Source organism: Centruroides sculpturatus, unplaced genomic scaffold, assembly GCF_000671375.1.
Source record: "Centruroides sculpturatus isolate CEXI.00-Female unplaced genomic scaffold, Cexi_2.0 scaffold480, whole genome shotgun sequence".
NCBI classification, from domain to species: Eukaryota; Metazoa; Arthropoda; class Arachnida; order Scorpiones; family Buthidae; genus Centruroides; species Centruroides sculpturatus.
Window position 1 is genome coordinate 105673 of NW_019384976.1, and position 16832 is coordinate 122504.

The 16832-nt window shown below is 31.2% G+C and overlaps 2 protein-coding genes across 2 annotated transcripts in view; both read left to right on the plus strand.

Moving 5' to 3' along the window:
• Nucleotides 1-391: 391 nt before the first annotated feature.
• LOC111632689 (ribonuclease H2 subunit C-like) lies at nucleotides 392-2116 on the plus strand. The gene has a single exon (XM_023377187.1). The coding sequence runs from the start codon at nucleotides 852-854 to the stop codon at nucleotides 1209-1211; it is 360 nt and encodes a 119-aa protein (XP_023232955.1). The 5' UTR covers nucleotides 392-851; the 3' UTR covers nucleotides 1212-2116.
• Nucleotides 2117-9827: 7711 nt separating this feature from the next.
• The window catches only part of LOC111632693 (merlin-like), a 54496-nt gene continuing 47491 nt past the window's right edge, over nucleotides 9828-16832 (plus strand). Inside the window, exons 1-2 of the mRNA XM_023377194.1 lie at nucleotides 9828-10085; nucleotides 10171-10351. Coding sequence (XP_023232962.1) covers nucleotides 10265-10351 — 87 coding nt within the window. The 5' untranslated portion in view covers nucleotides 9828-10085; nucleotides 10171-10264. The remainder of the gene's footprint in view (nucleotides 10086-10170; nucleotides 10352-16832) is intronic.

Genomic DNA, 16832 nt, shown 5'->3' on the forward strand with positions numbered 1-16832 from the left:
CAATCAACATTCATATAATAACAGTTATTCCCGGCGTATGTTCTATATTTCGGCTTTCGTTTACAAAAATGCACTCGCCGATTTAGAAAAACCGAAATTTAAACAACAAAGCTTTTTACTGGATGTGACAAATCAAAAATTTTGAACAATTAATAGTAAGAAATTGGGATATAAAGTATTACAATTAATATACTGTAAATATCAGAGAAAAATAAGATATAAAATTTTGTATATAATGTAAAGGAAGACCACAGTTTATATACAGTATAACAATTTTTCAGTTCCAGCTATTCTGTTAATACTTCTTTTAGATGCTTCAGCTTTCAATTGTTTATTTATTGTTAAAGTCGTGCCTGTTTGACATTCTTTGTCTAAATTATCTAATTGTCCACTTTTGATAATTCTTATATCGAAAAATGCGGTCGATCTCTGGAATATTTTTGTTTAGATTTAATCGGTACTCTTTTACGGCGAATTATTCACTTGATTTATCCAGTTTAATGTCAGGTGGATTAAATTAAATTGTTAACGCAAGGCAGAAACTCACGGCGAAAGGAACAAAGTATTAATAAGAATTTTCTATTGAATTTCGAAAGTTTTGGTCGGATTTCGAACCCGGACCCCTATTATTAATACAACGAGAGAGAATTCGATCATCCGATAGATTCTCTTTTTTAATCCTTTCTTCAAAATATTGATTCCAAATTGAGAAATTTATTATACGGTAATAACAATTGATATTTAAATTCTATCACATTTATATCGCTGCACTCCTAATTCGAAATAAGAAATATACAGAAAAATTAGTCAGAAGAGCGCCTCTAGCGTCGAAATTTCGCACTCGCTTAAAAATGGCGGAGAAATTAAACGTAAATTTATCGGAAGTTGAAATAGCCGATTGCCATTTATTACCTTGTAAAATAAAAAGTTCCGGCCACGCAGCCGTTTCTACTTATTTTACTTCGACCGTGGACGAGATAGGCGAGTATAAAAAGTGTTCTTTCAGAGGTCGCCCGTTAATGGGAAAAGATGTGGCTTTGACTTCAGATTATGTTGGAATTGTGGTAGAAAATAAAAAAGACGAATTGTGCGCCGTTAAGAAGTTTGAGAAATTTACTTATTGGAATTGGGATAAAACACCTTCGAAAGATGACGGTTTAATGAGAATGATGGACTGGCTTGAAGTTTCCAAAGCTCTTCATCAGAACTGAAAGAAGAGAATTTCTGTTGACTTATTACTTTTACTGCTCACAAATTAAAATGTATCTTGGTTAATAAACGTGTGAAATGACCGAAAGTTCTTGATAAGATAAACAATGTGACATCAAGCATACAGTGATACAAAACTAATGTTATATCCATACTAATCCACGAAAACCTTTCTATACAAGTGTTATGTTCTTAACTATTCCACAAACGCTTTTGACCTCCACCTGAAGCAGACCTCGGTGGAAGTCGAAAGCGTTTGTGAAGTAGTTAAGAACATAACACTTGTACAGAAAGGTTTTCATGGATTATTATTACTCAACGAAATGTTAAGTTGTTGGAAGTCGTTTTGTATATCCATACTGCCCGGTATATCTATCGCCTCACTTTATTCTCCATACGAGTTAAAATTTTTCCTGTTTTAAATGTAATCTTTCATACTGATGGTTGGAAGTAAAAGTAGTGGATTTTACTCAACATTGTTATTTCGAAAAAACAATTTATTGTTATAAATAAAAACCTGGAGAAGATTTAGAATGATGAACAGTGAATCAAAGCAAAAGAAAAAATGATAATATGTTAGACTTCTACCCTACCGATTTGGAGAACCTGGCTTTGATCTGGGTTGAAAATGATGTTTTTAATGGACAGTCTCTCTCGGATGTGTTGGGCCTTGTCCCTCGCTATCTAGCTGACTCTGTTGTGGGCCTGGCTAAACCCGTGATTAAAGAAAAAAACTTGTAGTGCCCATACGGCAGAAGGAGTGAAATAATAATAGTGAAAAGCAAATACTAAAATAATAGAGTTTCAATTTACCATATTTACTTGAGTATAAGACAATCTTGCATATAGGACGAGGTGTGACTTTAAACATCAAAATAAAGAAAATTAGGTTTATAAATACAGTTCTAATTTTATTTTATTTAGTCACAAATAAAATATCAAATGCATATGTAAATGCACACATTGTTCTGCAAAGATTACTGGCATTTTAAACTTTAAGGAAAAATCTTGTAAAATCGACAACATAATTTCTTCATGTAAACCTTTTATGCCAATAATTAACAGTCAAATCCACTCTCCGTCGATTACACTTATGAGTTTCTTCGAATTCTGATTTCCGAATAATCATTTTGTAAAGGAGTCAATGTCCGATTGTTATTTTGTTTTGGGGCGTTATTTTTATTTAATTATTTTCTTTTTGGGGTTCTTTTTTTGTTAAGGACAAACTCCTAAGCACCAGTGACCATAAAAGAAAAAGCAAACTTAGTTTGCATTGGTGCCTGATCCTGGAACGACATCTTATGTAAATTAAGGCAGTGCGGAGCTGCACTCAATGTAGAATAAAAGGCGGCACATCCACGACAGAGTTAGTTTTCAGGTGACAACTGTGGTAGAAACGTCTGGGATCAATTAGAGGAAACCGTATCTTTTTGCTGTAGAATCCTTTTGAGGTGGAGATAAAAGTTTTGTTGAGTTGGATATTACAAGTATTATTGTCTTTGATTATTGATTTTTGTTGCAACTTTTCTAGTGTTCGATTATTTAACTTACTGTTGGGACAATTAACCCATTATTGTTTATTTTTGTCAAGATAATAAATCTTATATTTATTGTGAATTATTATATGTGATTGTGAAAATTATTGGTTATTTTTATTTTGGAAAGTCCAGGCCTGGTACTTGAACCCTACCATTGTGTAACCCTTTTTTGTTTCGTAAACAGTGCGTTACAATTTGTTTTCACATGTGAATAAATTAAAACTTATATCAGGCTCCCATGTAATTTTATAATTTCAATTTGGAATTCAATTTAAAAGCTTTGTTTTTCCTATTTGCTATTTATCTTGATAATACACAAGATCGATTCAAACGACCCAGATAAAATACTTTTGTTTTTAAACAAGAGGATGAGCATCCAGTAAAAAAATGCAAATACATGGATCAGAAAAATTATTGCAAAAACGCAAAGAATCCTTTGCTTGCGTGCATATAGGACGACCAAGGTTTTGAAGCGGTGAAAAATGAATAAAAATCTCGTCTTATACATAAATATGGTATATTGAAGCTCTATTATTTTGGTATTTGCTTAGTTAAAATTTGAACAAGGAACCTGTGACCAGTGCTCTATGCGTATATATAGTATATCGCTTGACAAACGTGGAGCACTGGTCACAGGTTCCAGATAGTGTAATGTTGATTTCACCCCAGTGCTGAAAGTAGAACAGTTCCTATAATTTGAACAAGGATAAACAAAATGGATTTTTTTTATTCAAAAATGATGGGAAGGTAAATTATTTTTATATTCAATGTAAAATTAAAATGTAAGCCTATACACACATTTACTAAAATCTCTATTGAGATTAAATAAATCAAAAATAATGTTTTTGTGTTTTTGACAAAGAAAAACATTACTAACTAGCAGACCCCGCCACGCCTTGTTGTGGCTCAAAATGTATCTATTATAAATGTATAACACTTCCCCTGTGGGGGAAAATTTTTCGAAAAATTTTTTTTTAGTGTACATTCTCTTGACGTACCCTATTAAAACGCAATCAAAAGCGCAAAAACCCGCATCTAAAATAGTATAATAGAAGCCAAGTTTTTCAGAGTAAGCCTTAATCCTGTCTCTCTCCCCCCCGGGGGGAATATCGAAAAATCCCTTCTTAGTGTACATTCTGTTGACGTACTCTATTAAAATGCAATCAAAAACGCAAAAAACCGCATCTAAAATAGTATAAATAGAAGCAGAGTTCTTTACGGTAAGCCTTCCCCGTAAGGCTTACCGTAAAGAACTGTCCATCCCCCATGTTTAACGGAATAATATACAGCCTATGTCCATCCTGAAGTTCCATTCTAAATATTGGTGAAAAAATTTTTGAAATCGGATGAGTAGTTTTGGAGATTACCTGCTGCATCCAAACTTACATACATACATACAAACATTACCTCTTTATTATATTAGTATAGATTAATAACCAAACACCTTTATCGTTGCCAAGAAAATTTAATTAAAACAAACGTTTTTGACCTATTCCATAGCCTATGGAATAGGTCGAAAATGTTTGTTTTAATTAAATTTTCTCGGCAACAATAAAGGTGTTTGGTTATTAATTATTATTTTGCTGAGCACGTTCTTTGTAATGAAAAACATTATGTTGCTTCATTTAGTGTTTTGTTAAAGCATTGATTGTTTTTTAATAATAACTAAATTTTGCACAGTAGACTCTTGCTAATCTGGCATTGCAATTATCTGGCACATCTCCAGTGTGATTGTCTACTTCCATTTCCATGAAAATGTTAGTCATGTCACATTTTTTTTTTTACTAAGTTTTATTTGCACAGTATTGCATGTCTTTGTGCATATTACTTGTCTGCCTGCCTCCAGAAGATTCAGAATTGAGAGGCAATAGGTCACTCATTCATTGCCTTTAGGCCTATGCATTCTCAGTAATCTGGCCTCCCTCTGTGTAAGAAATGGCTGGATTAGCAAGTCTGCTGTATATACATTTAATACAAATCATAATTATATGTTGACATATGGTAAAGAGTTATTCTTCCATGAGAAAGTAAATTTATAAATATTTTGAATTAATTGAATCATATGAATTATTCCGATATATCTAAGATATATTAACTCTGCAAAAACAATACTCAAATTTTACAACACTTAATATAGACTTTAGCATTTCCAATGTAATTGTATTTTCCAAATAATAAATTAGAAAAAAATTGTATTCAAATATTTTTAATTATTCTAATGTATTCCATTCAATAATTTAATAAGAATGAAATTATATATTTTAATTACTAATCTCTTTATTGTTTGCCATATTTTTGACAAATAATTTGTATTCAACATTGAAATTTTTCATAATGAAATATAGAGAGAGGAATGAATACTGTATTTATATCAAATGATATACTATGCTTAACACTGGATTTGATTAAACTTGCAGCAGTGCTGTAGTAAATGGTGTACTGCCTCCAGAACAACTTCATCAGAATAATTATAATAGGACTGGAGCTTTGCAATTGCATCCTTTTTTCTGTAAAAACATTGGAACTTTTTATCTAACTTCATTTCAGTTGGAAGATAATTTGGTCAGCGATAAAACAAATTTTATCAAACTGTTCATAGAGGGTATTAGTTCACACACCTAACAAAGGCTAGGTGTGCAAGGTATACATTTTGTTCAAACCCAGCAATTGTTCTCCATTTATCTCTGATAACCCTTGTCAGGAGCTTTCTACATGAGGCAGTAAAGCTTTTTCTTTACTGCCTCATGTAAAAAGCTCCTGACAAGGGATTTGATTAATGTGTGAAATTGATTGCAGCAATCCCTTTATGTAGGCAGCAGAAATTTTAATTAATGCAGCTTTACCAGATGTCTTTGCTTAACATAGTTATTGTATTCGATTAATGCAATTTTGATATTTGCTGTAGCATCAAGGGATTAATTAACCACATTAATCAAGGTATACCTGTATTTAAACTTATATAATTATTAAGATCAAGAAACTCAATATAAATTATGAGAGTTATTCAATTACTTTCATATACTTTTCTTATGAGCTGTTATAAATGACAGAATTACTCTCAAAATTGAAATTATATATTCTAAATTCTTATATAAAATTTTATATACAGTATTTATGGATTGCATTTTATGTATGAAAATCAATTAAATTGGAGCTGATAATTATGTTAAGTTTAATCATAATTATTATTTCGAATACACATTTCTCAGATTTCTTTATTTTATGTAATTAATTTAAGTAAATATTACATTAGGAATTCAGTTTTATTTTTGTAAGATGCTTTCAAGATTATGTTCTTTCTTTAGTTTAACTCAAAAAAAATGTTCTGTAAAAAAAATGTAGTAAATTTTCTTGGTTTAAATTTAATATAATTAAATTAATAGTTAAATATTTATTACATTAAATTTTATATCTTGCATATAAATATCTATATATGTTGAAATTTTAGAAAAGTAGATTGTGACTTTTTCAAAACTATATGATGATCAAATGTTTGAATTTAAAACGAAAAATGTAGAATGGATAACTGATTATTGTAGAGTATTCAGATCTAAATTATAAAACATGAAACAAAGTCAAAAATCATTGTAAGATTATTCCATAAACTAGAAAAAACTGAATTCCTAATAAAATATTCTATTAAGAGTTCTTAAAAGATGTGAAATTATCAGAAGGCAAATTATTTACTTAATTATCAAACAATTTGCCAGATTACTTATCAGGCTAATAAATATTAAGATTAATTAATAATCAGATACAAAACAATTTACTTATTGAAATCGAATAATATACAGGTATGTCAGCAAATTTTCAGCACCCTTGGTTTCAAAACCTTGCTGGATTAATCATTTTTCAGACCAACTGATCAAAATGTAGTAACAGTTCAACAAATCTCTAACCCACTAATTATACACTGTCTATGTATCTAAAATATACTGTGGACTGCTAGAAACCTGGATCAATACAGGTTTGAGAAAAAAATTAGACCTGTATATTACTAATGGAACATTTTCAGGATTCCCAAAAACTCTGAGCCAGGAAGAAAAGGGGTTGATGAGAATTATAAATTTAATTATGAAAATGTATAGAAATATTGAACCAAGTGTTAGGATAGGATAGATTCAAGCGTGACAAAAAAATTTAGCTTTGGAGTTGGTCAAGGTTAAGCCGATACCTTTTTTTTTCTATTGATATTAAGGGAATTAATGAATGATGCAGTGAGAAAGGAGCTATAGTATATACTATTTACAGTTGATATTGTATTTATTTATTAATGCAATAGAGAGAGATTAAACTTGAGCCAGAAAAGGTTAGAAACCGACTAGTGTTGTGGATTCAGTCAGTAGATGATTCAGTTTTTAGAATTCAGATATGGGCTGATAGAGGAAAGAGAGGGAATTGGACTTCAAGATGAGTTTTAAAAATCCCAGCAACGAGTTGCTTGACTTTCCCAGTTACATTTGGTGATGTCATCTGTTATGATATTTTGTTTAAAAACTTATATTTTTAACTATTATAAAATGGCAAAAAAACTTGATTTTGAGGATAGTGATGAGTTTCATAAAAAAGTGTAAATGCTAATAATGAATAACATTTTAAGTCCGACCCCTATCGCGATATAACACATAACACCGAGCGGTTAAGTGGCAGCTTACCGCTCTGGGGGATCCGGGATTCCTGGGGATTATTTGATCCAGACGGATCAAATAATCCCCAGGAATTTTTCGAGAGGGTGGTTCGTTCGGATATGTCGGGCCCCGTCCCTCACCACCCGGCAGCCCCATTGTGGGCCTGGCCGAACCCATAATGGGCTTGCAAAGTGAGGCCCTCTTAGTGCCCACAGGGCGGAAAGAGTAAAAAAAAAAAAAAAAAAAGTAGTGCCTCGTACTTCAAATTTAATTCATTCCACCGGGCCGTTCGAACTCCGAATCAATTTTTTTCCTATTAAAAATAACGAAAAGCGATCACCGTTCCCACTCTAAAAGATACCCATTTCGATAAACATAAAACGACAAATACACATAATTTAAGGTAAAAAAAAAAATAACACAATTAAATGCCCCAATAATAAATTAAAATACGGAAATAATAAAATATGTAATTACAGTATAATAAAATGAAAATTGGATTTAGCGGTCGCACATCGTCGACTCCGGTATCTTAAACACGGTCGCCAGATCCGCCACAGGCGTAACGCTTTCACGCTTGGCAATGAGTTCCTTTTTCATGTCAATCACCGATATCACAATCTTCCTCTTACACTTCGTTGCTTCCACACACTTATGGAATATGTAAAGGTTATATTGGATGGAACAGGAAGTTTTTGTATAAGTAAAATCGAGTCGAAATGTCTTCGGAAAGGATACAACGCCATACAAAACGATAATACAGTATATGTAATATAGGCCTACTGTATTATCGTTTATATTACGAGGAAGATGCTCCTAAACTTCGAACGTGTGAAATGTGATTAAAAAGTTCTGTTCGGGAAATTTGGAACTAAAGGATATATAGTAATACCTCGACTTACGTTACCCCGACTTACGTGAACCCGGAGTTACGCGATTTTCAAATCTCGTCGATTCGTCTTTTGTTTGAGCTCCACGCAACTCTTGATTACTCATTCCCCCCACACTATTTGTTTATCTTGCATGTTCGGACGTGTCGCGCGGAATCGACACAGCTATAATTTATTTTGTGTTATTTATTTCTGTGTTTGTTATATCTACGGAGACTTGAGAGACTATGTGGTGATTTCTTGTAACCGGGAACGAATCAAAAGAAGAGATAAGATTAACGAGAACATTTATTAGCTTACATATATCCGACTTGGATTTTACACAAATTGCGAAATTATACCCCGACTTACGAGAATTTGACTTAAGCAGTTATCGCTCTGTCCCACCTATCGTGTAAGTCCGGGGTATTACTGTACAATGTGAGGGGTGCTCAAAAGCTGTGGACGATGAAAAAGAAGGAACTGTTAAAAACCGACAAATAGCACGCAATATATATAACCAAACATCAAAAATAAAGCGAAAAAAGAATAGAAAACGCGAGATCGAGAGACAACTCAAAACAATGGCGTTTACGCTTCGAATGCATTTTTTTCACTGAATTTTGAACCATCGTTCGAATTCCGATAGCGATTTCTCAAATTTAGCGTTCAAAATACAGGGTACACTGTATAAGAATTATTTCAAATAACAAGAGCCCAAGACCGCGCTTCACCGATGCACTGTTTGATGCTAACTGGAATGTATCCATTGTTTCCTTCTTTCATTCGTCTTGTCGGGTTCATTCATAATTGCATAATTGTGACTAGCCATAAAGCTGAAGATATAATAGCCATGGTGTTAGCTAGTCAATTAAATTTTGAAATGGTTAATTATTTGGCTCGAAGGTAGCACGGAAAGACATTAATATTATCTTAATTAGAATTCAATCCGGACATAATTTATCATCTATGCTGGAGATCAGGACGTCATTCATTAATTTTTGTGCCGGTTGGACCCAGTTTTCATCTCCGAAATGAAGGAAATTGATCCCGGTCATACAAGCTGCCACCCGCCAAACCATAAAAATTTTAAATAAAATTAACAAATACAAAATTTTACTCGGTAAATTTCAATTTACAATGCAATTTAAGTAAATAAATGTTGAAGTTTATAAATAATATGTATAAAATCCAGTCAATCAGTAGCCTATAAACGAAATGTTTATTATAAAATTTAACAAAGAATCGTAAAAATCTTAACAGTTAAAAGTTTAATTGTTTAAAATGTTTACGAATCTTTGATAAATTAGATAAAATCCCAGATAAATTTAAAGAGGGGAATGGAATTCGATTCCGGATTCTAAAATTCCGATACATTTCATCTCTACATTCCGAACATACTATAAATACCACCATTTATTCATTATAAAAATATAAGAAATATTTTAATTTAAATTTTACGTATTATTTAATCTAAATAGTTATACATCATTAATTTTATTATATAAATTACGAATTCTTTTAAAAATAATTAAATTAACCAATTGACTACGTCAGAAATTATTATAATTGATAAAAGTGAAAACGTTATTTTCGCCCTCTGGCGAAAACATCGGAGAAAGAAAAAGTTAACAGGAAAAGTTTTGTACGAGTATGCTGATAATCCATTTTATCATTATTTAAGCGATATTGCATGATTTTATTTACGAATATTTTAGCCGGTGTTTATCGTACATTTTATTTATAAATTGACAAGAAATCGACGTAAAATGCCAACTAAAATCGTGTGCATCCCAGACGATGTGTTAGTGTGGCAAGTGGCAGCTATACTTAACTCTATTGTAAGTGCATAAAATGTTATTCTCGAATATTTATTAATAATTTAATTAATTCGTTAGTAATAATACACGTGTATGTTTATAACAGGTAAATTGAATTAGTGGTGATGGTCGAGGACGGAAGTTAAAAGTTTTAAAAATCTCGTCGCTCGCATCATAATTGAACTTTAAAAAAGTTCGTCATGCCATTTAAAAGAGCCAAAAAATCTGGAAAAGTTATCCATGTACGTGTTTCCACTATGGATGCTGATCTGGAATTCGATTTGGATGTAAGTGTTTGTTTAAATATTTTTTTAAAAACGATCGTATTACATAAAGTCGACGACATACTTTATAATAATAATTATTGTTTAACCGAAAATTTTTGCTTATTAATAAGTCAGAGTATCAATAGTTTAGTTGTAATTTTCTTCTTTTGTGTTTGTGTAATCTTATTTTGCAATTGATGATGATAATTGATTATAAGTAAAAGGATTAAATTCTTTATTTTATAATTGTTTGTCACACATTTTTATTTAATGACATTTAGATAACATTTAATTTTTTTTTATTTTTTTGTATAACAATGCAAAGTTTTTAGGACAGTAAGATTCTATTATTATTATTATTACTAAAGAAAATATTGGATTTATGTTTAATAGTTATTTTAATAAAATAAAAATATTTAAGAAGAGCTACATTTTTTGTTTTTTGTTAATTACTGGCAAATTAAAAAATATATTTAGTGGAAGTGTACTTAATTTGTTACGTAATTGTTTTGAACTGTCGATCGGTGAAGATATACAAGGCTTATAAAACTGCATCGGAGCGTTAGAAATTCCAGATCGCGTCAATAAGAGACTAATTTTATTCGTGGGATGATTTCGGTCTTGGTTAAAATGCATCCCACAAATAAAATTATGCTCCAATGCTGTTTTATAAGCCTTGTATGTCTCCACCAATTGATGATTTGAGATAATTATATACGGTAATACCTTGACTTACGCGATTTTCAAATCTCGTCGATTCGTCTTTTGTTTGAGCGCCACGCAACTCTTGATTACTCATTTCCCCCACACTATTGTTCAGCTTATGTGTTCGGACGTGTCGCGCGGAATCGACACACAGCTACAATTTATTTTGTGTTATTTATTTCTGTGTTTGTTATATCTATGGAGACTTGAGAGACTCTATGTGGTGATTTCTTGTAACCGTGAACAAATCAAAAGACGAGATAAGATTAACAAGAACATTTATTAGCTGACATATATCCGACTTGGATTTTACACAAATTGTGAAATTATACCCCGACTTATGCGAATTCGACTTAAGCAGTTATTGCTCAGTCCCACCTATCGCGTAAGTTTGGGGTATTACTGTAATTCGTTAGAGGCAAGAAGCTTACAACTGTACTTAATTTGATTTCTGCTTATGTTGTATTGTATGTTATTTGTTAATCATATTAGAAATTGACTTTAAAGAAAAATTATTTTCCTCTTTTGTTGGCAAATTTTTTGAAGTTTTGTTTCATTGCCGCTATCGTTTCATTTTACTTTGTAACTTATATTGATATATACAAGAATTTATGCATTTATTTTTGTTTAAAAAAGGAATCATAGAGAATGTACCTTATTGAGATCTAATTTAAATGTTACCCAAACTTTTTTATTAAATATTTAAAAAATTTTTCCATTGTCAATGTCAAATTATTATTGGAGTTGGAAAATTTTGAAAATTTAAGATCTTAATAAGATACATTTATACTAATGCTATATTGCAGTGTTTTTCAACCTGTGGGTCGCAACCCCCAGGTGGGTCACAAAGCCATGCACGGGGGGTCGCGGGTAAAAGAAAAAGACAAGTGTTTGTAGGTCCTACACTACAATAAAAAAGCTATAATTTCAGTGAGAAGGCTGTGCATGTTTATTTTACAGTGCAATTAATTTTTTGATCGATATTTAAATCTCAACAGAAAGAAAATTAAATATGTAGTTTTTAAAATCACTGACATAGTTTTAATATGGCCATGGGGGGGGTCGCCAAAATTTTTTAACTTGTAAAGGGGTCACATATTCAAGAAGGTTGAAAAACACTGCTATATTGTTTTCTTTGAAAGGTTATGATAAGATATTATAAACAAAGATTGAATATATTTTAGGTGAATATTGAATGATGTTTTCACAGTTAAATAAGTTATATTACATTTGCACTTTTTGTTTATAATGATGGAAAGTATTCTTTAACAGAAATGATTTGCAAACTTAATTATGAATTAAGACCTTGGATTTTGGCATTGGTGCTTCTTGAGATATCAAGTATTTTGACCATTTACTTGTTTTATGATAGTAATTAAACCTAGACTGTTTATCCTGTGTCTTATCAGCTATTTATTTGTGTGCTATACAAAAATAACATATAAACTAAATATGTTATTTTTGTATAGCACACAAATAAATTGTACTACAATTACTTGTAAAAGTACTTGTACAAAATACTTGTAGCTACAATTAACAGCTACAAGTTAAATTAAATTTGTTTTTCTTAACAGTAATATAGAGTTTTTGTATTTTTCTGAAAAATCTTTGAATTTATAGTTTCAGTTATTTCTAGTAATTAATTTATGTCAACATTCTTCAGTATAAAATTTTTATTTCATATTATATCATATTCTAGTTAACAATGTTATAATTTACAATTTTTATGTTAACTCAGGATATTTTCTTCATATATTTGAAGTTTAGACTATTCACAAAAAATATAATATTTTCAAGTCTATCTTTTAATCCTTTAATCCAACCATTGTAACTATTACTTCTGTGGTTGGATTAAAGGATTAAAAGATAGACTTGAAAATATTATATTTTTGTGAATAGTCTAAATGAAATCCTAAATATTTTTTTGTTTTATTAATAAAAAACTATCATCATGTAACATTTTAATCTGAATCTATTTGCTAAAGAATTACTTTTAATAATGAACTTTGAAAAAAGTTAAATAATTTTTTCATTTTGTTACTTCATAAGTAAAAAAACATTGTCATAATTGACAACTTTTTTAAAATAATAAAAATTATTCATTGTAATAATATAAACATAGTATTAATTAAAATCTGATGATAATTTTTTTTTATTGAGCATGGTACTGTGTATTTGTTCTGATACTTTTAAAAAGCAAATAACCTAAAGTTTCTATTGATGTCCTATAGATTTTCTTGATGGCAGAATTTTGTACAATTGTCTGTTTAGTTTTCACACATGCTATGGCTTGTAAAATTCACAGAATGAGCATGATTTTCAAGCATATTTCATTTTTGAAAATATTTCCTAAATCAAAATCTTGTAAATAAACATGACTTTTTCCATTATATTTTATGGTTAAAATCTCTACTTTATTCCAACATATAACCCAATTTCCCTATCAATGTTTCCCAAACACAGTAGAGTGCACTTAATGTGGACTGAGAAGGTGACAAGTTACCAAAAATCATGAATTTTATGGTATAATGATAATACTAGTCTAAATAGCAGAATTTTCATAAAGATATTATATGTGTAAATTCATATACATATTAACTAGATACCAATAGTGACTATTTCTATTTGTAGTTAAATTTTAATTTTAAAAATATTGGCGATTCAGTGGCTACTTTCAAGTTAGTGACATTTGCATCATCTTGTTTGCAAATGGCACCTTGGAAAAAGGGTTATATTCTTCATTAACATGTGGAATTAATGCTATTATCAAAGTGTTGCCAGTGAAGAATGATAACTTATTTACCTAAGTTATAGAGGTAAAAATTAGATTACATGTATTTTTTTCTTTTTGAATGATATGATGAGTTTTACAGAATGTCAAGTTATTGAGAGTCAAGTTTCCAGGACTGTACTGTAATATTAAAGTACTACAAAACACCTAACTGACTATTAACCAGTGATTCTAAATGAAGTAAAATAAATTGAAAGTATTGATTAAGTTATTCACAGATACAAAGAAGTTATTATGAAATGAAGTGAATGTGACATAAGAGAAGCAAATACATAAGTTATTAGGTATTTCTTTATTTAGTGTGATGAAAACAATAATTAGTTAAGGCAATAAGTAAGTAGAAAACAAGTAAAATAAGTACAGTGGTGCCTCGTATAACGTACTTAATCCATTCCAGGTGCACGTCCGTTAAGTGAAAAGTCCGTTATACGAAATGCATTTTCCCATAGAAATACATGTTAAAGCATATAATTTGTTCCGCAGCATAAAATAACCATACTGCACCATAAAAAAAAATGAAAATGGAACAGTCACCAATTATGCTGGGTAGTCAGATGTTGTGAAGAGGAGGTGGAGGAACACTTTCTTCACATATTCATACAGATACAGACTTTTTACACATTGCAGCAGGTCTCTTTTTATTATTTTTTAATCGGAGTCAGATTCAGGAGAGGCTACCCGAGCTTGCAGGGTCAACTCCTCTTGTTCCATCCTTTGTTTTTTGCCTGCTGGCTTCTTAAAAAACATGTCCAAGGTGGTCTGTTTTTCACTCTTCTTCAAGACCTGTCAGAAATGACGGGCAAGGGTATCATTGTAGAGATCATTGATCCTGTTGGCCTCAGCTCTGCTTAGATAATGAGTGTTGGTAAACTCCTGACCCTCTCCCCATTTGACAAGGAAGTTTTTGTCAACTTTCACTCTTTCTGATGATTTCTTGCTTTGTTTCAATTGAAATCACCTTTCTGTTTTTTAGAAGCTATGATTTGCATAACACGTGACTAAATGTAAATACCCTGCACTGAGGTGATGTACGTAATGAACAACAGAATCCCGTTGGGATTCGTAACCGAATTCCAACAGGATATCTGTACTTCAGATATACTAATAATATATTATAAAAATAGCAGATTGTCATTGGCAACAGCAAAAGAGTGAAAACATCATTCGCACTTGTTCGCAGAAAGTTTGTTGTTCGCCTCACGTAACTGCCGAACAGAAAGTCTGTTGTTCGCAGCCAGTCTGTTGCTTGAGTCACGTAACGGCCAAACAGAAAGTCCGTTCTTCACAGCGTCCGTTATTCGAGGCGTACATTATATGAGGCACCACTGTATATTGTAAATGAAACAAAGAGAATGGAAACTAGAACTTACAAGCCATCTAGCTTGAGCACGTCGAAGTTTCAGTCTTGATCAGCACTTTGTATCAAATATTTCATCTTGTAAATGAGAGAGTTATAAAATAAAACAGTTCATATATCAAGTTCTTGTTGAGTGCATTGTAGTTTAAATTTAATGTGAAAACTAACATTTACAAATCACCATACAAAATATTGTTTTGATAATGGCTAAAAAGAATATCAATACATTATATTTTAAGATGAAAATGTTGCTTTGTAATGGCATATTGTATAACTTTAGAGTACTTTGATAAAAGAACACTTTCAGTCTTTTCTATTGTTTCTGACTGAAAAGCTGTTCACCCAACCTCAAAGTTTTGGATTCATCCATAAACCATGTGTCCCTGTTTAAGGAAGGCTGAAAAACTGGAGAATTTGAAGAATAAATTGAAAATAAATAAATTAGATATAGTAGGACTAAGTGAAGTGAGATGGAAAGACTGGAGAATTAGTGAGTGATGATATCAAGCTTTACTTTCCAGGTGGAAGAAAACCAATGAATGGAGTGGGGAAAGCATTGAAAAGTGAATTTACATTCTGGGTAATTAAACTTGATTACATAAATGACAGAATCATAATGGTCAGAATTCAAACAGAACCAAAAAATCTAGTACTCATTCAAGTATATATATGCCTACCAGCTCTCATTCAGATGAAGAGGTAGAGGAAATATATGAACAGGTGGAAGATGATATGGAAAAGGAGGAAAGAAATGCCTGGCTATTGCTATCAGGAGATTGGAATGTTATGGTGGAAAACATAAGAGAGGAAAAGATTGTAGGAAGGTATGGATTGGGAAGCAGGAAGAGGAGAGGAGAAAGGTTGATTGAATTCTGCAAAGAACAGTCTGGTGATTACAAATACATGGTTTCAAAAGCATAAGAGATTATATACATGAAAAGGTCTGGTAACAACAATATACCAAATAGACTATATATCAATATGAATAAAAGAGAGATACAGGAATTCTATTAAAGATGTAAGCATCTATACCAGGTGCAGACATAGACTCAGATCACAACCTCTTATTTGCAAAACTTAGAATGAAGTTCAAGATCACAAAGAAAAAAAAAAGACAAGTGAGAAATGGAATTTAGAAAATTTGAAAAGGAATAGTAAAATGTTTAGATGATTAGATGAACAAAAATTCAAAGAAATAAATGAAGAAGATGCTGAAGGACCAAACAAATTGTGGATATCAATGAAGGAAAAGATTTATACTGCAGCAAAGGATTGGGTAGAAAGAAAAAAGGTCAAAGAACTTGTAAACTCTGAATTACAGAGGAAATAGTGAATAAAATGAAAGAAAGAAGAAGGTGGCAAAATGAGAACTCTGAAGACCAAAATACAGAGAACTGAATAATAAGCTAAGATGGGTGATTGAGCAAGCCATAAAAGTGTGCCTTGAAAAAAAAAAAGTGAAGAAATTGAAAGTCTAGAGAGATCAATAAGATTTGAACTAATGAATGAATGCATTCTGGTTCAGAAGGGCTAAGAGAACAGAAATGGAGAGAGTGTAAATAATACAGGGCTGTGGAATCAGTCGTGGAGTTTTGGTATTTTAGCTGGAGTCAGAGTCATCAAAAAATCCGCCGACTCCAACTCATTTT